The sequence below is a fragment of the Onychostruthus taczanowskii genome, unplaced genomic scaffold (genome assembly GCF_017590055.1).
Source record: "Onychostruthus taczanowskii isolate IOZ18803 unplaced genomic scaffold, ASM1759005v1 scaffold1, whole genome shotgun sequence".
Classification (NCBI taxonomy): domain Eukaryota; kingdom Metazoa; phylum Chordata; class Aves; order Passeriformes; family Passeridae; genus Onychostruthus; species Onychostruthus taczanowskii.
Window position 1 is genome coordinate 32,721,617 of NW_024496525.1, and position 26,706 is coordinate 32,748,322.

Below are 26,706 nucleotides of genomic sequence, written 5' to 3' on the forward strand. Positions count from 1 at the left end.
TTAGGGTTTAGCAAGGAGAGTTGCCCACTCTCTGTTGGAGGAAGAATCAGGGAGCAGAATGGAGGGAAGGGGATGGCAAGTAAAAGAGTGAGGTAAACATCTTGGGTGAGTTCACCTAGCGACAAGTATGGCAGTTTTCTAGAAAAGTGTACAACTTTGGCTAAGTCTGTTAAGGCTTCGTGATAACTAATTGGAGTGGGTTGATTGACCATAATCTCCCATGTATTGTCCTGATGAAAATCCCCTTAAGCTGGCACAGTGCACTAAAACAGTGAAATGTTCCTCCCTGGTCTCCTTGCTGTCTGCAGCTGTGTGGGGAAGCACATGCACCTCTGTGCCTGACTTCCATTTTTTTCACCAGAAAACTTTTCTTCGTGTTGCTTTGGCTGTGTCTGTGTTTGGGACTGAGCCTGACGAGTGTGATGGTAAAGGGATGGAATTGTGGATGATTCAGTGTGACACTGGGGGAGGGTGAGAAGAGGTGAACCCCACTGGGGGAAGAGCTTTCCACTGCCTTCCAAGGGACAGGAAGTTCTTGGAAAGCTTTGCCAGTTACTGGAACCACTTTGTGCTTGCTACTGCCTGGTTCCATGAACACTCAGTTTTTATTCTTGCCACCTTCCAAAATACACTCTCATTGATTTTAACCTACATAGCATAAGCAGTGGATATTTGGAGCACTTTCAAAGCCAGGACGTTGAGTGACTCTTCAGCAAGGTGACCTGTTTCTCTGGCCTGTGATTTGCAGACCTGCATTATGTTTTTGTCATCTTCAGTGGGCACAGACCAGAGGGCTGAGGCAAAACGGGCTCTGTGTTCTTACTGGGGACCAGCACTGAAGTGTGTCACATGCAGTGGGACTGATGGGCAGAGCTAAAAAAATCTGTAAAGTGCTGCTAACCCCACTGAACTATAGAGGAAATCAGGACTTCTTGTTTCAAGTATTTTGCTGGATTGGACTGAAGCCTGTGGAAACAAGAGCCTGAGCATTAAATCAGTCCCTAGCTCTCCCAAAAGCATCTGTCACGTGAGCAGAATGATCAGTGGATCCCTTTCTCATCTGCGAGGTGACTAATTCACCTTGTCCTCAGCTGCACACATGCACTGTTTCTCCTCTGCTGCTGGGAGGAGTGGCAGCAATTTGAAATGATTAGTGAAAAGAAGAGTGTAGTGTTCTTAAGGGGAGTGGGCTTGCTTAGTGGCCGCAGAAGGAGGCTTTAGGGAAAGAGCTGTTTTGCTAAGCCTGTAGGTATTTAGGAATTTGCATTGCCTAATTAAAGCAAGGTCTGGGCTGACAAAAGCCTTTAGAAGGATCGGTTCCCAGGGCCGGGGTGGAAGAGAGGCAGAGGGAATGCTGGCTTTCAGGGAAGAGGTTTAACAAAACAATGCGAACAATTAGAGCTGCTTAGAAATGGGAGGAGGTGAGGGGCTGAGGATAAAGAGATCCAGGGAAGTGAATAGGAAACAGTCAGTTTAGTCTTTATGCTGTTGAATTTGCAGCTTTTGGGTGTATGTTGCTTGTAAGCAATAAATCATCAGTCTGTGAAATGTTTGAAGCAAGGAGCTTGGTTAATCCTGTAGCTTGGAGATGGATACGAATAAAAGTGTCCACAGTTCAGCTAGTTAATGCTAAAAATAGCTATTAGCTCTCGTGTCTAAATCCTTAAGTGATCAGGAAGCCAGGTAGAGCCTTGAACTGAGTAGATTTCAAGACGGTCACAATCCCTATTCCCATCTGTTGCTACCTGAGGTGAGGTACTTGATGAGATAAGCTGCTTTGTGGTCTTCTGTTCTCAGCACATAGTTAAATCCTCAGGCTGATCTTAATTTTTTGGTTTTTCAAAGCTGCCACAGCCTGATGGGACTGGGTAATCCTGAATCTGGTGACTAACCTCTGAATAACTGCTGCAGGCCTGAGTTTCCAGGGGTGGAGGCTGCTTGCAGGGAAATGGGCATCATCACTTGCAGGAGTAGGACCAATTGCAGGAGCTTCTCCCAGGATCTGTGAAATAGGTTTGCTCACCAGGTCAGCGTCCATGTCATTATTTAAGTCCTCTCAGCAGAGTGGACAACTTGAAAGTCTTGCTGATGTCCAGGGCTGAGGTCAGCAGGCAGCATGGATAGAGGCAGTGGGAGCTGTGCCCAGTTGTGAAGTGGTTTCCATGGTCTTTGGCTGCTTTCCCCATGAGATCATGGCAATAGCTGTTTAGACACACAACACTGCCCTAGCCTTTAATTTAAGGGAGTGGTGTTATATCTGCTTTTTTGCCTGAACTAGAGTGGTGGTAACTGCAGCATGCTTAAGGTTTGTCCATGTAATTGATACAAGTACATTTGTGATCATCAGCCTGATTTGAAAGTCCCTGGGATCCATGTATGTTCACAGCAGGTACAAAAGACCAGGGCCTACATTAACCATGAACATAGGAAATAAATTGTGTGGCAAAGAATCAGAGAACTGCTTTATGATTATTCCTGCTAGGTCTGAATTCTCTATTTTGAAGAGGAGTTAAAAAGCAGAGATGTAAGGAATTAATTTTAAAATGTTGTAGCTAGATCATCTTTTTTTTTGCCCCAAGATCTCTGCTGTAAGAAACCTACTCTGCATCTTCTAGAGATGGACGTTATTGTTATTAATAATGAATCAAAACCAGTTTGACTTAAAGGAAGCTGGATTTCTCATGCTTTTGTTATGACTTGAAGGAGTGAGCTTCAGAGCTGTGTGTGCTTCTGTGAGCAAAGAAATTTGCTGTTGCTGCCTGTCTCTCTGTCACGATTGTGTGAGTCTTTGTGAAGATTTGGGCAAAGCACAGTGCTCAGTCCTGTCCTGACCACAGGGGACACCTTCAAGGGAAATCAGGCCCCTCTGTTTAGTGGGAGCTGTGTGCTTGTCTTGAAAGCTCTTCTTCCTGCTTGACGATGGAAAGCAGCTTTAACACAGTCTTTCTCCTTTGCCTTTCATCACCCAGTGTGTATTTCTGGTTGTGGCCTTGTGTCCTGTGTGATTCACTTCTCCATAAATACACCCTTTGTATTGACACATCTCATTCTGTCTTTTGGTGCCTCTCGTTCAGATGATCAATAGTTCTGTATTAATTCAACGGGCCACATTTTTTCAGACTGTTAGGCAAATTGACTTCCCTTGTTCTGTGCTAAAACAGCCATCATTTTTCCTTTTGAGTGACTGCCCCAAAGACTGAAATCCAGGAGCAGAACACGTGTGTGTCAGTGGTCTTCCCTGTATTACACCATCACTGGTAGCTCAGTATTTATCTGGCTGAATGCTTGTGCTGACCTCAATTTAGTTATCTAAAAGGATGGGTTTCGGGCTGCCTGCCTGAATTGATGAGCCAAGAAATATGTCTAAATGAATTGGCACCATCTGGGCAGCCTGGCACGGAGTGGAGAGAGGTGGTAACGAGCTGCCATCAGTTGGAGGAAGTCTCATGTCATTAAAATGACTGAGCAGTTCATTTTCATTGGTGTTCCTCCCTTCACTGCTGACTTACTTGAGCAAGCCCCGAGTTTCTCTGCTCTTGCAAGAGCATCCATCTTACACTAAAACAGAACAGACAGGAGGTGGCTTCAGGGTGCTTTGCATGTCTCAGGACACAGGCAAACACGCTGCTCTGGATGCTGCAGGTCCAGGTTGAGGTTGCTACCCAAAATGGATCCCAGCTGGTGAAGAGCAGAGCCCGCTGGCACAGCTGCATGTGTAGCTGCTCCCTGGCCCACTTCTGTCACAGCCATCTGTTTTAGCTGCCTTCCCGTTGTGCTTCCCCCCCCCACCGCCCCCCACTCCCCTTTTTCTACAATATTGTTGTGTTAGAGCTGGAGTTGGGAGAGGTGTCAGTTGTGCTGGCAAATTAGAAGGGACAGAAGCTTCTGACATGAGCAGGGCAGCAAATTCATGTAGCTCTTTGTGCTGGTTTTGGCTGGGGTAGAGTTAATTTTCTTCCCAGTGGCTGGTATGGAGCTGTGTTTGGGATTTTTGCAGAGCACTGAGTTGTTAATACAGAGATGTTTTTGTTATTGCTGAGCAGGGCTTAGACAGAGCCAAGGCCTTTTCTGCTCTCTGTCCTGCCACGCTGGTGAGGAGATTGGGGCTGCCTGGGAGGAGACACAGCCAGGACAGGTGACCCAAACTGACCACAGGGATATTCCAGACCATATCACATGCTCAGTATATAATATAGGGGGAAGAAGGAGGAAGTGGCAGGGAATGTTTGGAGTGATGCTGTTTGTCTTCCCAAGTCACTGTTATGTGTAAAGGAGCCCTGATTTCCTGGAGATGGCTGAACACCTGCCTGCCCATGGGAAGTGGTGAATGAGTTCCTTGTTTGGCTTTTCTTCTGTGCTTGGCTTTGTTTTTCTTACTAAACTCTCTATATCTCAACCCCTGAGTATTCTGCCTTTTACCCTTCCGATTCTTTCCCTGATCCCACTGGTGGGGGAGCAGGTGAGTGGCTGTGTAAAGCTCGGCTGCTGGCTGGGGTTAAACCACAACACTCTTCTGAAGTCAGAGAAATTTTACTCTGTTTCAGGATCTGTCTGCTTTCAGCAGCAGCCAGGAATGACGGTGACTGTGTCACTTGACAATGTTACTCAAAATGCAAATTAATATGAATGCTCAGTGGAAACATTAATTGCTCTTCAAAATACTGAAACTGTCCCTGAATAGCAAGATACTGACTCCTCAGCTTTCCACCTGTGCTTTTTGCAGTTTTAAAATGAAGTTCCCGTTCATTGTGGAGGTTGGGAGAGGAAAGGAATGAAACACCACACACACAAATGTGCAGCTTTGTCACAGATGCTGTAACAGGCATTGCAGGTTGGGGCCACGTGAGCTCTGTGTCATGGGGTGTGAGGAACCTTCTGCTGCTGTGCAGTGAGTGCAGTGCAGTGTCTTCCACCAGATGGCCCAGGTCTTTGCACTCTGGTGCACTCTTTTTAGGTGTTCCTAGACCTGCCCTGGGGTTTTGACTGTGTGCTAGCTTTTGTCATAGGGCCAGTTAGGGTAATTTCCAAGTGCCTATTAGGGGCCAGGGAAATTTGAGACAGCAGAGCTGGATCATAATTCTTTATAAATCCTTTCTTTTCCTCCTTCAGCTTCAGTTGTAATCCCAAAGTTCCTCATCAACAGAGGAGGACTGACCAAAAGTCTGACTTACTCCCCTGGCTGCCTTTTCCCTGTAGTAGGAAAGCTCCTGGCCAACAAAGGGTGAAGCTCCTGTGTTAGTACTCAGATGGGACACAGAGCAGTTTCTGGGAAGACTTCTGTCCTGCAGGATGGGTGTGAACTCTCTTAGATCTCTTCTGCCCCTCTGGACACAAAATTGCCTTGGAATAGATCACTGGCATCTTCTAGACTAGGGGGCCTTTGGGATCCCTTTGGGGCTGGGATGTGCTGGAGAAATGAGCTGTTAATGAGCTGCAACTCCTTGCAAGCAGTGACAGCACCCTTCCTTGGGAAAGGTGCTGCTTGTGCAACAGTGGAGTGCAGGTGGTCTTTGCATTTCATCTATAGGATAGTTGATCCCTTTAGGCACAAATTACCTCAGACATCAGTGGCTCTTGCTAATGGATTTGTGTTAAAGTGTTGATCTCCTTCCCCTGGCTTCCCCCAGATAGCTGCCTCCTGGCCATCAGCCTTAAGATCTGTACTGCAAGCCAGAGTGTAATAATCCATGATGTGCCCAAAGTGCCTGATGCTAGTGGAGCAGATCCTGCGTGGGTGGGGTGGGGTCTGGTGGACAAGTTATAGCATGAAAAGAGGATGGTAGGTTTCTGCTAGGCTGTGTGACAGAGGCTCTCAGCCTAGGAGAACCAAACCCCTACACTAGAGAAGGGTTTACTGACAACCTTGTGAATAGGTTTTTTAATTATTTTTTCCCCTCTCCCATGAGTGGTTTACCCATCAGTTATGAAACGTATTGCTTGGCAATTCCAATTTATCATGGTGAGAACTGCTTCCTCCTTTGAACTTTCAAAGGCCGCCCACATAATAGGAACATGGTTTATCTTCCATGCACTCTAGGCAGGGAGGAAAGTAATACTTTCAACCTCTTTTGATCCTTAGTGAGAAGGGAGGCTGTGTGGTTATCTTTGAAACACGAAGAAGATCTCTAGAAAAGGGCCTGTGGCTGCATCTATAAGGCAAAATTTTTGCCTGTGGACTGTCGGTGTATGAGCTTACATATCTGGAATGATCCTAGAACAAAAATATCTGAAGTAGTGGCCACTGGGTCTGTGTAGCTTTAGAAACAACAGCATAAAATCAGGTTCCTTTTTTAATTTGAGTTATTTAATTCCCCTTCCTCTCCTGACTTCCCTTATGCTAACAACTGCTTTCTGTCATGTCCCTACTAAAGCAGGGAATGCAAAATTGCAGGGCTGTTTGAGAGCTGCTTTGCACAGAGCAGAGTGTGGCTTGAAAACCACAAGCTGAGCAGCAGCTGGCAGTAGAAGCCCAGCTATGGCTCTGGAGCTGGAGCCAGAGTGTCAAGACATGGCCAGCTATGGCTGCTATGAGCAGAGGCAAAAACAGCCTAACAAAGCTGGATCTTAACCTCAGCCCCTGACCTATCCTGGTGTTTCTATCACCTCTAGATGAAAGGACAAAAGCTACTTTATTTGCTTCTCTTGAACTATGAAAAAACGGTAGTATTAACTGTACCACAGGCAAACTGGGTGTATTGTTTTTGTTTGTTGCATAAACAGCAGCAGCCCAAGGCACTGTGAAAACACAACCTTGTTTTGTGGGATACAAAACGAGGAGCAGTGGATCACTCCACTGAGTGCATGCCAGTTGTTGCAGTGAAGCCCTGATCTTGCAGTGAATGCTCACTGAACAGAGAAATAATGTAAGGCTGACTCTTCTAAAGGAAATTCTCCATGAGAAAAACTCTGGCCTACAACGACTATGCAACTAATTTGGTTTACTACAAATAAGCTTTAGAGAGCAAGAGTTTACTGCTTCTTTATGAAAGTGTAAGGAGATGATTTTACTATTTTTCCTAAGTTTGTAATGCTTTGGGAATTTCCTGTTGTGGAATGAGTGTCACAGTGGGAGTGGTAAATAGTGCCAAAAATCCCTAGCTTGGACACATCCGAGCACATGATGGGACAAAAAAGGGTAGAGCTAAAGTCTTCCTAGTTAAGGTGAGGAAAAAAGATTTTCACCTGAATAGCAGGTGAGTTGAAGACGGTTTTGTGGTTAGCGTTTTGTAGTCTGTCCTGCCAAAAATCTTCCACTTTGTGTGTATAGTAAGGCAAGAAAGGGACAAAAGCCAGTATCTGGGAAACACAGCTATGGAAGACAATGAAAGAAGGTGGAGTTAGTATCTTGCAATAGAACGTAAAAAGGAAAAAAGGGCAAAACAAAGAAAAGCTTGAACATATTATTATGTATAATTTGCTGTTGTTATAGTTGTGGTGTAACAGGTTCATGGTCTCATCTGACCCTGCTGTTTTTCCCTTTTTGCTGTGCAGTTGAACCTGGTAAATTAGTATTTTCTGTGATAAAGTATTTGCTTATCCTCTTCCTAGAAACGAATACTTACCGCACCCCTCTCTATGGGCAGCCCTCCTGGTGGGGGGAAGATGATGCAAATAACAAGGAAGAGAGAAGGCAAGAAGAACATTACTCAGGTAATGGAGGGGACATGGGGTGGGAGAAGATAGAGGACACAAAATTTTGGAACACTTTTGATATTTACTGTTTGAAGCCATCCTATTTCAAGACTTGTAATTGCTCCTTCTTTTTTGTGCTTGTATCTGCTCGTTCCTGTGTGTAGGTTGCTGCTGCTGAAACTGGAATAAGGGGGAATTAAAATGTTTTCCCTAAAATATTTGACCATTAGAAACAGCAGTTGTGGAGTAAATCACTAAGTTTGTTTTAGAGTTAGTTGTGTAGCTGTATCTGTTTCTCACGTCATCAACCTTGGGAGCCATTTGGTCTTAACACTCCTGTTGTGGTCAATCTGTGTGTATGGATGAGGCATCTTGTTTTCACTTGTGCAGTAAACCTGATGTTTCCAACGAGCATGTTCTCTACTGCACAAAGTGTTTTATTTCAATGCACACACAGCATATCTATTCTCTAGCAAAGGGGGTTGTGATTAGTAGCCCTTCCAAGAAGTTGAAACAAGTGAATTAAGTAGTAATGAAAAAATGTTATTTTATCCTTTTTTTTCCACTTTTGTAGAGAGATCAAAAGAGATAACCCAACATGAAGAGGAGCTGAATGGGAATATTTCTACTTATAGAGATGCCCAAGAACAATCTGTGTTTGCTTTCCGGAGAGAGCCAAGTTATTTTGAGATTCCAACTAAAGAATTTCAGCAGCCATCCAAATCTCCAGAAACACAAGTCCATGAGATCCCAACAAAAGATGTTGATGCTGTGGTAGCCCCTGTGGTACAAAGTCATGCCTCTTTCACCATTGAATTTGATGATGGTACCCCTGGTAAAATAAAGATAAAAGACCATGTAACAAAATTTTCACTCAGACAGAGAAGACCCTACAGTAAGGAACCAGCTCATACAGAAGTGATGTCAGCGGAGAGCAAAGTGGCTGACTGGCTTGTCCAGAATGACCCGAGCCTGATGAGAAGGCAGTCTGCAGGAGATGATGTTTACAGTACCAAGAGTGACCTTCCAGTTCATGTAAGGACGCTTAAAGGTGAGTGACTTATCATGTGGACATAGCTCTCTGTTGGCCATGCAACATGCAGCCTTTCGTAATAAAATCTGAAAACCCTTCTCCTATCAAGGAGAAGTGGACTTAATTATCTCTGCTTCAATGAAGAATATTACTTTAATGACTGTTGATATTTTGAATGCAGCTAGCATGCTCTTCACCTGGCCCTGAAGTCATGTGTGATGTTGGCTTGGGGACACTAATGTGACTCTTCTGCATCTATAATGCCAGCTCAGCAGTAATTGGTTGAAAAAAAGATTTTGATTTTTAAACGTCTAAAATAATTTCCATATGGTCAGGCAGTCTGATAAACACAGATACTTCAGTGAATTTGGTTCTCTTGGCTTCTCCTAGCTGATAGAATGGCTTTTCTTTCTAACTGACCAGAGGAGTCTAAGCATGATCATCCTGCTGTCTGAAGTCTAAGTGTGATCATCTGGTAATGACCAGAGCAAGTTGGTTGGATGACAGAAATTGCTGACAGAGACAATACCAGTAGAGTTGAGATACACACGATCTCTAGTAGAGGAAATTGTTGTGCTTGTAGGGAAAGGTTTCTTCCAACCGAAAGCTTTGCTGAAATCCTGCTCTGTTCAGAAACATCAGATTTAGTGGACCTGTGTCTTGTTAAGTGTGTCACTTGTGAGGAATTCTTTGGGGATTTTCAAAGGTCTGAAGTGAAGTTTGGAGCCCAGTTCTTAGAGCAGCTAGTGGGACTTGCATGATTCTGATGCAACTTGGAATATGTTCTGCAAGATTTATGGTTGCTTGGGTGTCTCTCTTGGGCCATCCACAGAAAGCTCAGAGAAGACCAGTGATTCCTGCATTCTCACTGCCTTGCCTCTGCAAAAGCTATTGTTTTGAACTGCAGCTTGAGCTGATGAAGTCAAATTGAAGGTTACCAGGCCGACTTGTGCTTGAGGTCCTACTTAAATAAGAGATACACCTTCTTTTCTCTTAGGGAATATTTGCTTTGACCTTCTTGAAAAAAACCCTCAAAACTTGTCATAATATGAAGAGGTTTAGGTATTACACCTCCAAATTGCTGGTTTGGGTACATATTTTTGAGAACCCTGTAGGATCATAAAGGTCTTATATTCAGCCATAGGGTTTCGCATGGAAATTGAACTACTTTGTTGGCCATTGCTTGGTTCTAGTCCTTCCCAATAAGGGGCAATGTTGAGGTGCCCTGTTTAGTTATTTAGGACCTTATTGTCAGTGTACTGTGACTGTGTGATGAAAGGGTTTGTGCTGGGATTTTTTAATGTTATTGTCATACTGGATTTTGTTGGCTTACTGGAGAACATTCTCAGGGATAGAAATGTACTTCAGTGGTTTTGCTCTTTTCTCTTGGAGAAAACTAGAGAGTTGGGCAGCTGTTGCTGTTGTGATGCACAGGAGCACAAGAGGCTGGCTGCATTTGCCTCTCTACAGTCCATAAAGCATGGAAAGAAGCTGAGGTAGTTCAGGGCGTAATTTGCATATCAAGAAATCAACGCTGGACATTTGATTAAAACATAGTGTTGTTGGCCTGAGGATTTGATCTGCCTCTGCTTTGGCAGGTGTCATTTATCTACGATAGCTGTGCAACATGTTCTTCTGGCAGGGCTAATGTTGAAGATGTCTTGGAGGCTGCTGCTGGCTGCCTACCATGTTTGGGTCTCCAAGATCAGAAATGCTCTCCATTGGGACTATCTGAGTGGCATTTGTTCACTTCCAGCAACAATGTGGTGAATGTAAAGCCCAGTATCAAAACTACAGGGTGTTCAGGTCTTAGCAGCTTGAGGGGATGTGCATGATGTTCTGCTGGGGCATCTGTGAGCATGGTGCATGTTTTCCTTGTGTCCTCACCGTTTTGCATTCATCAGAGCTCTTAGTTAAGACCTTTAATTTAAGAACTTTCCCTTCCAAGGGTGAAGCTTATCAGCCCTCAGGGCACAATGCAAAGTTTGCTGGCTTTCTTCATGAGTGTATTAGCAAACTCTTCATAGAATTGACTCCTGGGTTGAATGGACCTTGCATTAAATTCTAATCTTTCACAGTTAACTTGATGTAATAAATGGTCTTCACCCATGAGTCTGGAGAACTTGCCAAGTTGGTTTGAGCAGTTTTCCTTCAAACACGTGGTGTTTTAGCCAGTATATCTTGCTACATATTACAGTCTAGAGCGCAGAGACCTCTTTCCCCGTTCTCCCGATGACAGGTTCCTGGTCGTTGACTGAATCGTGTTGTGTGCCTTCACACCCGTTTCCTTCTCCAAAAAAAGGTTTGTTTTTTGTTTTACTTTTAACTTTTTGTTTTAGTTTTGACTTTTTGTTTTACTTCAACTTACTTTGAGAGTCCTGAGCTAAGGTGCTGAGAGGCAGGCAGGCAATGATACATAGAGACAGTTGTAAAGATGGTTGTTGCTAACGTAAGTGAAAATATTTATAAACTTAGTTTAAGCTTAGTGAACTCTTAATAATGATTTAACCTTTGCTTGGCTGGTGATAGGATGGTGTAACTCATGGGGGTGTCGTGTGATTCTTGAATCTCCAGGAAGAGTAAAGAATCCTGCAAATCCACTTTTCTGTTAGTCTCTGGTTTATTCTCCCTTGTAGAGGTGGGTGACATGGGTGCTCAGGGATGCCTGTACTTGTAATGCCGTGATCTGATCTTTCATCGTGGGGATGAAAGATTGGTTTCATGGTATGCAGTGTGACGGTTTTATTTCCTGATCCTGCAGAGGTATTTTTGCTCCGTAAAAGAGAAAACTTAGTGAGGTGGTCTTGGACTACAGTAATTGGATAGAATGGCGAAATAATCTCATGTTTTTTATTTGAATTGAAAAAGTAAAGAAACAAAACATCAGGTATGTAAACCAATCCCCATCAGAATCAGAAAAAATCAGAAATCCATGAGGTTGAAAGTACTTCTTGAATTCTTTTGAAATGAATAATTAACTTGGTAGCCAACCAGTGGTGAAAAGTGGGGTCAGGAGAGAGCTGCCTTCTCTTTGTTTCTTGTGATGGGATGTAGTCCTGGTACCACACAGATGTCTTCGGAGTTTTTTAATCTTACAGAATGCTTTTCTTGTAACTGAAATTACAAATTTCGACTGGGAGGTAATGACAGGCCCACAACAACTGAGAGTATGAAGGTCAAATCTACATGCCTTGTTTCCAGGCAACAGGCACGAGGACGGGACACAGAGCGACACCGAAGACCCCAAGGCGGAGAAGGAGACGACGACGACGGGCGGAGAACGTCCGGCAGAGCAGACGAGGCTGCAGCGCCAGATGAGGCGTGACCCCCACGAGATGCTGCACAACAAGCAGGCCTTCGTCATCGAGTTCTTCGAGGACACGCCGCGGAAGAAGCGCTCCCAGTCCTTCACGCACAGCGCTCACTCGTCCCAGAGCGACACGGATCCGGGGCTGAAGAGCAAGGTTGAAAAGCGCAAGAACGCGTTGCAGGCGGAGAAGCCGGGAAATTCAGTGCCACCATCCCACCTCGCAGCCCAGGTGGGCAAAGCCACCAACAACTCCTGCGGGACCCAAAGAACGAGCTCCTTCAAGAGGGACAAGACGGAAGATCGGATCAACTCTTCGTCCTCCTCTGCTCCCAGAGTCAAAAGTTATGGGAGTGTTGGGAGGAAGTCGAAAATGGCTCAGGATTTTATGGCTGAGTACTTGCGTGAGACTGCTCAGTCTGGGAAGCCAAACGCCGAGAAACCAGCCCCTGTGCCCATGCCGGTAGCTCCACGCGTGGTTATATCCTCAGAACCAGAGCCTGCCTCTGCTCCACCTGCAGAGGTGAAGTCTGCCCAGGGCAGGAGGAATGATGAGGAGGACAGCGTAAGCGAGACAGGCACGTACACCATTGAGACAGAGTCGCAGGACAAAGAAGTGGAGGAAGCGCGAAAAATGATAGATCAGGTAAATGCTGCTTTTCTGTGCTGGGCCAGTGAGCTGAGAGCTGAAGGCTTGGAGGGCCTAAATTGACTGTTGCCATGAAGGGATGCAATTGGGTGCAGCAGGGCATTATAGTTTGGGGTGGAAAATGATCCTGGGTGACGTGTGCTAAGGACAGGCCCCAACAAACTGTGGCGCTTGTCTTTAAAAAAATCCCATCAAAACAACAAAATTACAAACAAACAAAAAAAACGCAGAGTAAAAGAAGGCAAAATATGCCCACGGCAAAGAGCTGCTAGCTTAAAAAATGGAATTTGGAAGCAAAAGGGAAAGAGAGGGTTTGCCATCTGTTTAGAGGAAAGGCAACACCTGAATAAAGATCAGGCTGATCCTGCTGACAGCTGTGGCTGGGAGCAGCTCTGCTCTCTAGGACTGCTCCCAAGCCTCTGCCTTGGCATTGCATCACCTCCTGCCCGCTGTTGTGAAGATGGGAGCTGCAGCCCATCACTGATGCATCATCCCATGGTAGGCCACAGGAAATGCCAAGGGCTGGTGTTTACAAGCCTTAGTGGCAGATGTTTCTGTATTTGGCTATGCCTGATTAGAAAGGCAGTGCTTGCTGTCAGGGCAAGCAGCAGCTGGCTGAGATAGCAAAGGGTGTGATCTAGGGCAGAGGCAATCCCAGATGGATCTGTACTTGTTTGGATTTTGCGGCGTGAATGATTGCATAAAAACTAAACTCCAGAGATGAGGGAGGTTTAAGAAGAACCCACCCAACTAACCAACCGCAGGGCAAACAAAAGTTTGGCTGATTTTCAGTTTAACTCTCATCTGCGGTCTATTACGAAAACAAAACTGGCAAGTTGTTATGAAGATTTAGTGAAATGTAGTCAGGAGGATGGCAAGGTTTAAAGGAAGCCTTAATTGAACCTGGCTTTAGAGCTTTGTATGCAGTGTTTATGAGCCTGGATCTAGCTTCTCTTTTGGTTTTGGTTACATTGGTTCCTTACATCTTGTTTGAAATGTGATCGGAAGCTTTCAGGGCATGGTATTTAGGTCACAGCAAGGTCCTAGTCATGACTATAGATGACTAATTGTTCTGGTGGAGAAATAGGAGGGAAAATGCCACAAAAATACAAATATTTCTGGGGAGTAGTCTTGGCAGCCATGTGACTCTGGCAGACAAACTGGCCAGCTTGTGGCCCGACTGTGCCATAGACTTGGTGCAGTGCGACGTGCCACTTGTGAAACAGCTGATAACTGAACCTCAGTGCTTCTGTCCAGGAAGAAAGAAAATGAATTCTGGCCTTACTTACGTTCTGAGGTGTTTCAGTTCTTTATTCCTCCACCATTGCAAGCACATTTTTTCAACAGCAGTGAGTGGAGATCTTTATGGCCGTCTCTGCATAGCCAAGGCACCCTCTGTGGTGTATCTTCCTCTGAACTTCTTGCAGTCAAGTGAGAGGAACAAGCCCTTCTGAGGCATGAGTCTTGGTCACCTCCATAGAAGGCCTGTTTATCTTCAGGGGCTATCTGTGCAACGAGCTCAAGCACTCACCCATCTCAGAGGTGCATCCTGTCCCAGTTCCTTGTGGCAGTGCAGGGCTGCTTTGCTCAGCCCACTCACAGCTGCAGTCTATGAAAGGCACTGAGGATGGAGCTTTCCCATTTTCTCTGACTAAATCTTCATGAATGAACTGGTAAATAGCTTTCCCAACACTCATCCTAAATTTCTCTGGGCTGGAAAGGGACTCCTTTTCAGTGAAAGTTACTGCTGTTAAAGGCAATACCCCTAAATAATGAGGGAGAGAGGAAAAGTGGGTGTGAGTGAAATTCTATGATTATGTATATTTAAAGCTGCTACTGTAGAGTACAGAAGAAAATTATTTACATGGTTTGCATGGAAGCATTGGCAAGTGTTCTGGCCCCTTGGGATCATAGTTTGTGTGTGACTAATGTTTCACAGATTTTCACAGATTTTGGCTAATGTTTTTCTGTTTCCTTGCATTTTAATATTCCCGTGCAAACATCTTTTCAGGTTTTTGGTGTTCTTGAATCGCCTGAATTTTCCAGAATCTCTTCAACCTTTAGACCAGTAATTAAAGGTGAAAAAGATGACTCTGGTTCTCAGCATCTAATCAGTGAAAATGGCACTAGTCAGAAGTCACCCTTGCTCCAGGCATTTTCCTCAAAAGCTGTGAATGGGTCTCAGGCTGAAGCACAGGTATGGGCAGTCCAGGTGGATTTCCTGGGGTGGTGGAGGTGTAGATGGGTTTTCTGTCTGGATGTAAATGTGATATGTAGCTTGATTTCCATTTTGAACAGACTGAATGATGTCAGTATGAGAGGAGAGATTTTTGTCGCTAGGATTTTGTTTACAAACCCTATTTCTGACCTCATCTTCCTTACCTTGTTGTAGATGTCTGCAGCATCTCAAGGGAGTCAGAAGTGGGTGTCAAGGTGGGCGAGCCTTGCAGACAGTTACTCTGACTCTGGATCTGTCTCTGGGCAGGGTGATGGAGCTGCAGGTAAGTCTCACCTGACACTGTGCTTTGAGGGTATCTGAATCTAAACCAGGATGATAGGAAGAGCAGAAATTAAGGGCACCTCTGCATCTGTGTGTAGCTTATTTTCTGTTTTAGCTGCAGTAGCTAGCTGGAGATGGGAAGCATGGAGTGAATTGTTCCCAGTGGACTGAAGACAGAGAGAGCCTTTGGTTTGCATTTTGGAGTTATTCAGGAGGTTCTTAAATGTTAAGGTTTGACATGACTAAGGGGAACCTTGGAAGGAGAAAGCTTGTAAGGGCTTTGGGTGTTAACCAGCCCCAAGCTGTGATTCCTTAGACTGTCTTATCATGCCAAATGAGAAACCTTTTCATATAGCCTTAGAGTTAGTTCCTGACTTGCATATTTTTTTGTGTGCTTTTCTTATGTCTGGCTGTGCTGAGAATTTAGGCTCTTCTGGGATTTGCTGTTGAGTGGCAGTTGTAAAGAGTGGAGATCAGCATAGAAAACTAGATATGGTGGGGGAGAAATGATGGGAGTCTGATATCCTCCAGCTTCCTAACTTGGAAGACGCCTTACAGACCCTGTGGTCCTCTTGGTATGTGAGGAAAGGAGAAAAGCACTTTGTTGGCTTTTGCAAATGTTTTCAACTTTTTTGGTTGGGATTACTTGTCATACCTTCTTGCTGTCAATAGCTATTGGTAGATCCGCTAAAGATTAGAAGGAATCTTTGTTTCAGAGATCGTTGCTACTGTTTTCACACCATGTAGGATACCTAACTCCTGGAGTGCTTGTAACATTACCATAGCCAAATAACCAGTTATCCTGGTATTTAAAGGTGTTATCAGATATGGAGGCCTGGCCAGAAGCATGGGAGAAACAGGAACACTCTGTGGAGTGTTAGTGTCCCTGCTGATAAGCCCACACATGCTGGGGCAGCAAGCTCTAATTCAGAGTCTCTTGATTATTACAGGGTCTTTCTCCTGGGACTTTGCTCTGGGATATGAGTGTAGGAGAACTTGTACTGTGAAAAACACAATCTGTTCAGTCAAATGGGCAATGTTGTTTAGAATGGCACTTAAAACACTGCATCACTGATGTCTGATGGCTTTTCATCTCATTCCTGTGGCCTGATTGATGCTAGATGCCAGCAATGTCATTATACTCCACAGTGCAGATACATTATGGGAGAATGTATCTGACATACTGCCTTGAGAAGGGAAGGTGTTGAGCAGTGTGATTCCACAAAGGAATTAAGTTTAATGTCTTTATTGATAAACCTGAGGGAGCAGGCACCAACCAGGCCCTGGTGATGTTCATATTACATAAAACCTTAGTTGTAAGCACATTTTGTGAGTGCTTTTGTGGACTTGCACTTTGCAGGATCAATCTCCTCCTAAACAAATAAATAAGTGGCACAATTTTACAGTAATTGATTCTTTTCCTCTTAACTCTCTTCAGAAAGTGGGGTACCGCCAAAACCCGGGGAACCAGAAAACTCTGTGCCCTCGAGAACAAGGCGCCTTCTTCCCCAGCTCCCACCAAGTGATAAATCAGACAGCCCCACTCCCACAGTCCTGGTGTGCCAGGAGTCCTATTCGGAGGTTACCAAGAGAACCATCATGAAGGAACACTGTGTGGAAGCCTATGGAGATTCCAGCAGCCGCCTCTTCATCCAGGAGGACCTGGATCCGGATAGCCTCAGCGATGCCAGCAGATCTGACGATGGCTTCAGCACAGAAAAAGGCAAGAAATATAAAGAGAACAGCAAAATGCTAGAGCAAATGAGGGAAGACAATAGGTCAGAGAGCCGGCAGCAAGGAGCCACCCGGATCTCTCACGTGAGAGCTGTGAGTGAGCCAGTTTCTACTTCGTTCTACATTGGTGATGACAGCAATGATGCAGAGGTTCCCTCCAAGCTCTCTCTGAGTGTGTCCCACACTCGAGCAGACAAGGACAGCAAGGATCCGGAGTTTTCCTTCAAGTGTGCTGGCACGCCAGTTTCTGGAAAGCCACCGGTCAAAGATGTCAGTGCTTATATAAACACGGCTGGAAAAGTTGTCATTTCTGTTCATCAGAGTCTTCCTCAAGATCAAGAAAACATGTCAGGAAAGGAAACGGCATCTTTTGTTAGACAAGAAAGTTTTACCAAAGATAAATCAAGCAGTGGTGTTCCTCAGAATAAACTCCCACATATTTCAAGTCACCCTCTGCTTAAAGATTTAGAGGCTGTTCGGTCAACTCGTATGGACTTTAGTCAGGACACTCATCTTCTGCTTAAGGACACTGAAACTGCCTTGGCAGCACTGGAAGCCAAATTGCTTGGTCAAAGCCAACAGCTGGAGCCATCAGAAACTGCTGGTCAGCTGGAGGACTCCTTGTCAGGGGACTCGGATGTAGACACGGCCAGCACAGTCAGCTTGGTGAGTGGCAAAAACGTCCCAGCAAGTGCCCCGAAACGCAAAGCGGTTGTGAGCTTGCAGAAGGAGAAGTCTTCCTCCACACCATCCATCCAGGACCAGTGTGGGCAGCCCAGCGCTCGGGACAGGCTGACGGAGAAGCGGAAAACACAAGCACCAGAGGCACCCAACCCCAACCGAGCAGAGGCCGCCAAACGCTTCCAGATGAAGCGGAGCGCTGGGACTCGGGGGTCACTTGACTTCACAGATGACGAGAGAAGTTCAAACTCACCCTACTTGCCAGTCCCAGATACAGTTGTGTCTGACCACGAGCACTCGGTAACCCGGCCTGTTCCCAGGAGGAAACCTTTCACTCAGGCCACTAAGGAGGACCAGAGCAAAACAACCTCGAACGTGCAGAAAATCCAGCAGGTTCTCACCCGGTCCAACAGTTTATCCACCCCACGGCCCACAAGGGCCTCAAAGCTACGCCGTGCCCGGCTGGGAGATGCTTCGGACAACGAATGCGTGGATGCTGACAAAACAGCCTCCAACTCGGATGCCACTGCTCAGGGCACCAAGCAGCCCACAGAGACAAAGAAGCTCTCCCGGCTGGACATCCTGGCCATGCCCAGGAAACGGGCAGGTTCATTTACAGTTCCCAGTGACTCGGAGACGGCGCAGTCGAGGACGGGGTTTTCGGGCCGCAGCGCCGAGTCCTATCGGAAGACGGGCGTTTCAGAGGTGAGAGCTGCAGCCAGGAAAACAGCAGCTGCTGCCTCTGCCAAGCAGCCTTTCAGCAGGACTCGTTCAAGCAGTGTCAAGTATTCCTCCTCATCATCCTGTAAGTGCTCCTGTTTATGTTTCTCCCTTCTTTCCGTGTTTCTGACTTACAGGCGGCACATGGTTGCCAAGGATTAGTGTCACAGTAGTAGAGGTGCTGCCTTGGTGAGTACAAAAGTCTGCATTAATGAGCAGCACAGATGTTGAGGTTTCATGTGGATTTGGAGACTGCAGAGCCCTCTCATGCTCAGTGAGATGGTATTGTGGTTATGTCTGTGAGGATACTACAAATAGCTACTTTTTTTTTTTTCTCCAGTGGCTTGTTTTTTGAACCACCAGTTGCCATTTGACAATTAACCATATTTTTCTTTAAAATATAGAATTTAAGGCCTTTCTAGTGCTACAAGAAATTCTGATCTGTTTTACTTGTAAGATTCAAAGTTTTCTCCCAGAGAGCTTATAATGATGTTGGTGACAGCTGATGCCCAAGGTGGCAGGTTTGGAGGCATCTGAAACTGAAGAACAAAAAATATATGTCCCTGTGTTGTGAAAGCTGTTCCCTTGTTGTTCCTGAAAATATAAATACAGAGCTGGACACTGCATGTTGATTACCCCAAGAGATTGACAGTTCTGTGTATTTTCACTGGCTTTTGCCACAGCTAAGGCAGGTTCACAGTTGGGGTTCCCATGAGGCAGAGGTGTGGGGACTACATTGCCTTGTAGTTGAGCACTCAATAGACCCTTGAAATATCAGCATTTATCATATTGAAATCAGCCTTCAGTTAAGAGGTGGGGACAATTCAGACTTCAGGATGGTAATTGGTAATGGGAGATTGTTCCTGAAACCTTTGGTCCAAGTTCAGGTCTATGCCTGTCGTCCTTGACCTGCCATGGATGTGGCAAAGCAGATGTGTTTGCTTAGGATTGTAGGAATGATTGGTAGCCAAAAGGACAAGAAGAATCTCTTTGGCTGGATTTCTTAATCCTCTTGAGAAGAATGCTATTTTCAGCAGTTCCATGATTTTGTAAGGGGTCTTGGAATTCTGGATGTGTCCTTTAATATGTTTTCATATAGCTGAGTATTTATCCCTCTTGCAGTATTCATTTCAGTTGCATGCTAAAAATGTTATTTGCTGCTTGTTTTGATTTGGATTGTTTTAGTACATTCAGCTTCACCTTTAATTTTAGTGATTTTTTTTTCTTACACACTTGTATATGCATGTAAATCAGAATGTGATTAAGCTAAAAGGGTATATACAGTCTCTTCTCTTGCCTTTTTTTGAGATGATGCTATTATTAACTTCTTGTTAATGCTGATAAACGAATTTAAAGCAAGATAACGTGGTCAGTTTTCCAAACAGGAGGTGCTCTTTGCACTCCCTCTGCCTTTGGACCACAGGCTTCAAATCATTCAGAGAAAAATGATAAGTGTTGGCCAGTTCTTTATTTAAATGAATTGGTTTTTGATTTCTACCTCTGTAGCAGCATGCTAACACCTTTCCTTGTTCATAGTTGCAGCAGATGATCCTAATCCTTTCTCTGAATTAGTCACTCTTAAAATACTAACCTCCTAATTCTTTGATAGGATTGTGAACCCTGTGCAAGCTCTAAGTACACGCTGGTGTATTTCGAGCTTCGTTGTGCTTGCTGTTGTGTGATCCATGCTCTTGTACTAATGCTGTTGTAGACATAGCAAATCAGCAGCTAGAACTCCCTTCCTGCAACAAGAGTGACATGTTGTTAAACTGGACTATTGCACTGTGCCATCAAGACTTTTTTAGCACGATACAGCAGCCCTTGAAAGCTTTAAGTGTCAAGCCCAGGGGATAGGGAGGCAGATGTGGCTGATTTATTCCAGGAGTTCTTAGTGTTTAGCTAACCACAGAAGTTCCCAACTCTCCCAGTGGGAGAAAGTTAATCTCACTAGTGGAAGAACAGCATGAACTGTCTGCCCATGAGACAAGAAATGCCAGTACGTTGTTGGGCCATCTGAAGTAGCTTTCTCTGAAAGTCACAGATAACATCAGAATAATCCAAGTTACCAGTTCTCAGAGTTAAAGACCTGTCTCGCATGCTCCTCTGTGTACACAATTTGTTTACTCAGGGTAATTTCAATTATACTGAGGGAGCTGATTCTGATTTCACTTGGTGTACAGAGATGAAAAATGAGTCTCATAATTTTAAAATTGCTGTTCAGTGTCAGGGTGACCTCTTGATTCTAAAACTGCATGTAAAAAAAGAGATACAACTCTATGAATTTAATATGAACAAATTTATTTTATATATATATATAAACATCCTAAGCCAAGATGTTGTTACAGCTATGGGTGAGATAGCAATGTCTAGGAATACTTATTTCACTATACAATAATTATCTATAGTTTCTACCTGCATCTTACACGCCAAATTAGTTGGTTTTGTTCATATGGTGTATGATGCTGACTTAATTTATAGGTAGTGTTTCAGTGTTAGGATTGTCTTGGTAACACAGTGAAGTTTTTCGGTGTTGTAATTCTAAATTACTCATCTGGTTCTGTGTTTAGTGGGTCTTCATTCTCCAGGGGTGGACAGAAGGGAATGAAGGGAATACTCTACCTGTAGAGAGTATAGTGAGGCAGCAAACATTGGGAGCCCAGTTTTCAAACAAGGACACCTTGACATTTCCCATGCAAGGAAGACCTGGGTGTGTGGAGATCTGCAGAACAAGTTGGGAGAAGTGAGCAGCATCCACTTGGCTCCAGGGCTTGGAGCCACTCCTGACTGTGAACACTTCCTTGTAGAGTGTCATTAATGGTGAATTGTGAGGCAGGAGGTGAACACGGGGTGTGGACTCTTGCAAATAACACCAAGCGCCACAGTCTACTCTTCACTCAAAAACCCCTCCTTCTGCTTGTACTTGAAGCTAATTAGAAAGGTATCTGCAGGCTTGAAAATTGGGCTCTCTTTAGAAAAGGACTTCTGTGGGACTATGAGGAGTCTGAAATGTGTGCTACTTATACACAGAGCTTCTGTGCATGGAAAGCCAAGTCTGTGGTAGTAATTTACTACAGTGGAGGCATTAACACAGTCATTATGATTGTCCATTGGAATTTTCCACTCCAAATTTGTACAGTGAATGGGAGCCATAGAGGGGCTCAACTTTGAAGTAAGCTCAGAGAATGCGGTGTTTTAACTTAAGATCTGCACAGAAACTCTCCTCTCCTTGTGCTCTTGGGCTAGTTTTGTGTTACCTTTCAGCCTTTTGTAGTTACTCTTGACTACTGTCCTCGGTCTGAAACCAATTCATTTTTTATAAGCATCAAGGCGGAGACCACAGGGTTCAGATTACACTTCCACTTCGGAGGAGGAATATGGCTCAAATCACAGCTCCCCTAAACACAAACGCTCCCATACTTCAACAGCCACACAAACACCGAGGATGCGTGGCTCTGGGCTGGGCAGGCAGAAGCACAACGGCAGAGAAACGGATGAGGATGAAGATTTTGATGACAACCCTGACCCCTACAACTTCATGGCGCAAACAGCAGAGATAGCAGAAATAGCCAGGTGAGGTGGGGCTTTATCTGTTAACCTACAAGTTGAAAATGTTTTTTTCTCCTTGTTGTTCAAATCAAACCCAGGTGTGGGGGTAGAAGGAGAAGCTCTCTCCTGTTGTTTGTGTGCCCACATCTCCTTTATATATGGACATTGACTTGGAAGGGTTTCATGAACATTTACAGCCTGGATGTGCTGGTTATACCTTGTATCTACAAAAGGCCATGGTGCAGGGCATTGTCTCTTGGTTTGTTTCTTGTTCAAGCTGTGGGAAGTCTAATTGTTTATACCTGCATAACTCTGCTCTCTGCTGGAAGTCATAGTGTGTGTGTGTGTGTGTATGGTGTGGTGGGTGTGAACTCTCCTAATTCTCTGCAGAGGAAGTCAAATGGATTAGCAAAGACTGAATATGTAAACTGTTGAAGCTGCTTTGCCTGGAGCTGGTCAGGGAGCAGTAAGAAATAGCTGCAGGGCAGAAACCTCTTTGCTTGGCACAACTGCATCTGAACCTGTCTAGACCTTGTATATTAATGAATCGTTGCTTAGCTTGATGTCCCTGGATACGGTACTTGCTGTGTACTGGTGGTCTGATGGTTGCCTAGAGGACTTCAGCAATAAAGCAAATAGATTCTTTTTTTAAACAGTGGCATTTGAGGTTTGTCATCTCTAATATGCAACTGTGTTATGCCAACTTTCCAGAAATACTGGTCTTCCATTGTACTGGCCATACTTGAAATACTTTTGCCTGAGGAAGCTGCCTTGTGTCTGCTTTTGGCCACATCGCCCTCGCCGCTGCCACGCTCGCCTCGAAAGGGCTTTTCTTGCTGAAAGTTGCTGTCAAGCTGCTAGAAAGTGTGTCAGCCTTCAAACCAGGCTGCTCTACCTGTGTTGCACAAAGTGTGTGTGTGTGTGAGATGCCAGCTTCCCTCCCAGCAGCATTCCAGCACCGGGGAGCGCTGGGGCTCTCAGCAGCTATAAATAAAAAGGGTTGCGTCAGACTCGTCTGGCGCTGCACCGCGCAGGGCTCTGTCACAGAGTCTGCCTGGTAATTGCAGTTCTGATTTCCCTTGCTGCTCCCGAATTAACTGGGAGGGGTTTAGAGGAGTCAGGGAGAGTTAAAAGGGAAAATGCCACTTGTTTACAGTACTGAGTCACATAATGGAAGTGTTTGGTGACAGTTGTATCCAAACCAGCACAGAGAGGGGTTACCTTATGCAGGCAGCTCAGTCTGCATTTTATTAGTTCAGCATTTTCTTTCCAAGGAAATGTTTTGATGAACTGACAGTTTTATCACGTTGCTTGTTTTCCTTGTGGGTGCCTTCCAATTTGGAATATTCCATAATAACATGTTTTTTTTTGTTGGGTGGGGTGTTTTTGGGGCTTTTTTGGTTGGTTGTTTTGGTTTTTTTCATTAAAAGAAGACAGTTGTTTCAAATGAATCTGACTAGCTGTAAGATTATCTTTTCTCATGGAAGTTTTCCTTTGAAATTACCACAACAACTACTTCTGGTCTGAAGGGTTTTTTAAAGCCCTACTACCAACAATCCAGAGACTTAGGAACTCTTTTTGAGCTCTAGAGCACATAGAGCAAGGTCCTGCCAACACTGAGTGTTAACTGGACACCTGTCAAGGGGCTTGAAGTTTCAAGATTTGGTTTCTGAAAACCAGATCCCTCTAATGTATGCCATGCTTATCCTCATAATCCCTCAGCTCTTCTGGAGAATGTGGAGGCATATTGTGATTTTCAGTCTACAGACCACAAGGAAAATGCAAGAGAAATTCAGGTTTTTTTCTTTAAGTAAAAAAAAAGAGGTTTTTTTCCCCCGTATGTACTTTTTAATGGAAAACAAAGAAGACCCAGCAAGAAAAATTAACTGTCCTGAATTAAGAAAACAAACAAGAGAATGAAGTAGAGTGAATGGGTGGGGGAGCAATAACATAAAATTTTGTTATGGATTGTCATTACTTTCTGGCAGTGTGTAGTTACTAGAATTTGCTTTATATCAATTCTTCACTTGGAAGCTGGATTCAGGCAGGAAGGAGGATTTATTTTTCATGCAGCCAGTTCCTCAGCAGCCTGCCAAGGCAAGCCCAGAAAACCTTGCTTGCCCTAGCCCCTGCAGAAGTTATTGTTCCCACAAACCTTTTGTGGCTCATTTTTTATATGTTATGAATGTGAGGCATGTTGTATTCTGTGTGTTAATGGTTCTGCTCCATTGCCTGTGCTTTAGGCTCAGCCAGACCTTGGTGAAGGATGTGGCCATCCTTGCTCGAGAGATTCACGATGTTGCTGGAGATGGGGACTCACAGAGTTCCTCGGGGACGGGACCGAGCCCCTCCCTCTGCTCTGTGCCCAACACTCCGGCTTCCACCATATCCGCCAGAGAAGAGGTAAGGTCTGGAATCTCAGATCTCTGCCCCTAGTGCTACCTGGGGCATGGCTGGGCTGGGAGGCCAGGGCAGCATCCCCAGTTGCTGCAGCAAAACAGCAAAACAAGGAATGAAAAACCTTCATTCCTTGTCCTAAAAAGCACCACCAGAAAGACCAACTGCAGCCTATTTAGGGTGCTCTTTATTTTTTCCTCTCTGCCACAGCCAGCCTTGCAAGAATCCTGTCATTTCCCAAGGCTCTCCAGGCTTCTCTTTGGATGCTGGTCCCTGAAATTTACATCTGAGGAACAGGATGGAGGGGATGTGTTGTGCTGCTGTGCCAGGGAGCCAGAGCCTTCCTCTTTGTTTCACACAAGGCACTGACCGTGTGCGCTGGCCGCACTCTCTGTGTCAGCTGTGTTTTTGTACTTTCTGCCATGACTGTTGAAATGCTGTGCAGGTGTTGCTTGAATCCCTTCCCTCCATCTGAGTATTGATGGAGGAGGGCAGGGCCTTTGGGAGCTGGGCAGGGGGGCAGGCAGGTAGCTTGGGAAGTGCTGTCCTCCAGCCCTTCAGTGAAGCTGTGGCTTCCTCCCAGACGGTGTAGCACAGTTTGTCTGCACTAGGCTGGGAAGGAGAGAGGCAATTTCTTAATTTGGTTCACCAGTGCCACAGTGCAGGGACCAACTCAGCTCAAATTTGGCTGCAAGGTCACCAGGAGGCTTCAGCTGCTGAAGCAGAATTGTCTTTGCTACTGTTTAAATCCAAATTCCCTCCCGTGTACCACCAGCGTGGGCTTAAAAAGTGCACAGCTCTCTGCTACTCAGATGGTTCCCCTGGCTCCCTGTTGTCTTTGACTGTTGTGAGAATTGCAGACCCATCCTAGGCAGGGTTCAAAGCTGAGACCAAACCTGTTACTCTGCCAAGAGAGTCCTTGGAGGCCTGTGATCCTGCTGTGATCAGCACTAGAGGTGCAAAGCAGAAGTGTAGGGAGATACCCAGAAGATCAGGCAAGTGTGGCTGTGGTTGTGCTAAACTGAGATCAGTTGCAGCATGATCAGGGAGGGGTTTGTCCCTGGGCCTTTTGGAGCCAAAGTGCACAAATGTTTCACAATAACTGCAGGCTCCAAGATAAAGTGTTTTATTGCTTTCTTTCCTTGCAAGTGCCACGCCTGCCAAGCTGCCTTTTGTATTATTCTTTTCAAGCAGTAAAGATGGTGACATACTTACTGTACTTCTGACTTGTAAATGAAACATTCTACTGGGCTCTCACTTGCTTACAGAAAAGCAGGGCAGGAAGAGCAGCATCCCTGCTTTTTTAGTGGAGTTCCACTGAAGGGTTGAACCATAACTCAGCTCAAACGGAGGGATGTTCCAGCTGCTAGAGGAGGACACCTGGAAAACAGTGTTTCTGCTCTGTGCAAAATGACAGGCTCCAAAGTGTGATATGAATAGCAGAATCACAAACCCAGGATTGCTCAGACCTGCATGAGGGTTTCTCTGTGGCTTTGCAGTGCTGCTGTGTGGTACATGGCAGTCAGTCCCTCACAACAGTCAGGAGAGCAAATTCAGGACTGTCACAATGTAGGGAGTGCTCCTGGCAGTCCCCACTGCTAGAGCAGTTTTTGAGATCTTGCAGTGGTGTGAAGCACAAAGCAGTGATGGGAGCCCGTGAAGACAGATCAGGAGCCATAACCTTTGGTGTGTTCAGGAAGTGGCTGAAAACACTCAAAAGGCTTCTAATGAGGCTTCCTCTGAGCAGGAGTGGATATCAGCATGACTTCAGCAGGGCCAGCATCTGGCAGGCCATTTGAGTACACCCAAAATGCCACAGTGCATCAGTGTTGCTGCCCAGCATCTGGCAGGCCATTTGAGTACACCCAAAATGCCACAGTGCATCAGTGTTGCTGCCTGACATGATTGATAGCCAGGAACAGGTTCCATCAGCAGGACTTTCTGCTGGCAGTGCTGAAATGTGGAGCCAGATCCTCGCTTGGGATCCTAAACAGTGCAGCTTGGGGGTCTTGCTATGAATGCCAACAATATAAACTGACGTGAGTTTGATAAACAGACACCTCATCTTTGGCACTGGACCAGATTCCACCAATGGATCAGCATCACCACTCCTGCTTCCCACAGTCTAAGTGTTGTTGAAACTGTGCTGAATTAATAATTTTGGCCTGATGCAGAGAAGCTGCTGGGAAATGTCTGAAGATCAGTGTGTGTGATGCTAAGCACTGTGAATTTTATAAGTGTTTATCAAACAACTTTATATTAAATATTCTAGGAAAGGACATAGTGATGAAAAATAGCTACCATGGTTATAATAGTAATATATTGAAAGATCTGATAGAAGGAATTATGTGAATAAGGAAAGTTTTCTCTGTGTGGCTGTCTCTTATGCTGCAATGGCTTATGTAGTGTTGTATGCCATTCTGCATTCTAGTACTAAATATTTATATCTATTCCAAAAAAGTGGGGGAAAGTGCAGGAAAAATAAGTACTGATACTGGAATCACTTT

The 26,706-nt window shown here is 45.0% G+C and overlaps 1 protein-coding gene across 4 annotated transcripts in view; it reads left to right on the forward strand.

The window, feature by feature from the left end:
• CEP170B (centrosomal protein 170B) overlaps positions 1 to 26,706 on the forward strand; it is a 58,389-nt gene that overhangs the window by 21,393 nt on the left and 10,290 nt on the right. For 3 of the 4 annotated variants that reach the window (XM_041397096.1, XM_041397116.1, XM_041397127.1), the window contains exons 7-15: positions 7,549 to 7,650; positions 8,207 to 8,683; positions 10,905 to 10,967; positions 11,867 to 12,618; positions 14,633 to 14,818; positions 15,014 to 15,122; positions 16,560 to 18,341; positions 21,577 to 21,826; positions 24,046 to 24,205. In XM_041397096.1, the coding sequence (XP_041253030.1) occupies positions 7,549 to 7,650; positions 8,207 to 8,683; positions 10,905 to 10,967; positions 11,867 to 12,618; positions 14,633 to 14,818; positions 15,014 to 15,122; positions 16,560 to 18,341; positions 21,577 to 21,826; positions 24,046 to 24,205 (3,881 nt within the window). The remainder of the gene's footprint in view (positions 1 to 7,548; positions 7,651 to 8,206; positions 8,684 to 10,904; positions 10,968 to 11,866; positions 12,619 to 14,632; positions 14,819 to 15,013; positions 15,123 to 16,559; positions 18,342 to 21,576; positions 21,827 to 24,045; positions 24,206 to 26,706) is intronic. The other variant, XM_041397105.1, reaches the window with a different exon arrangement.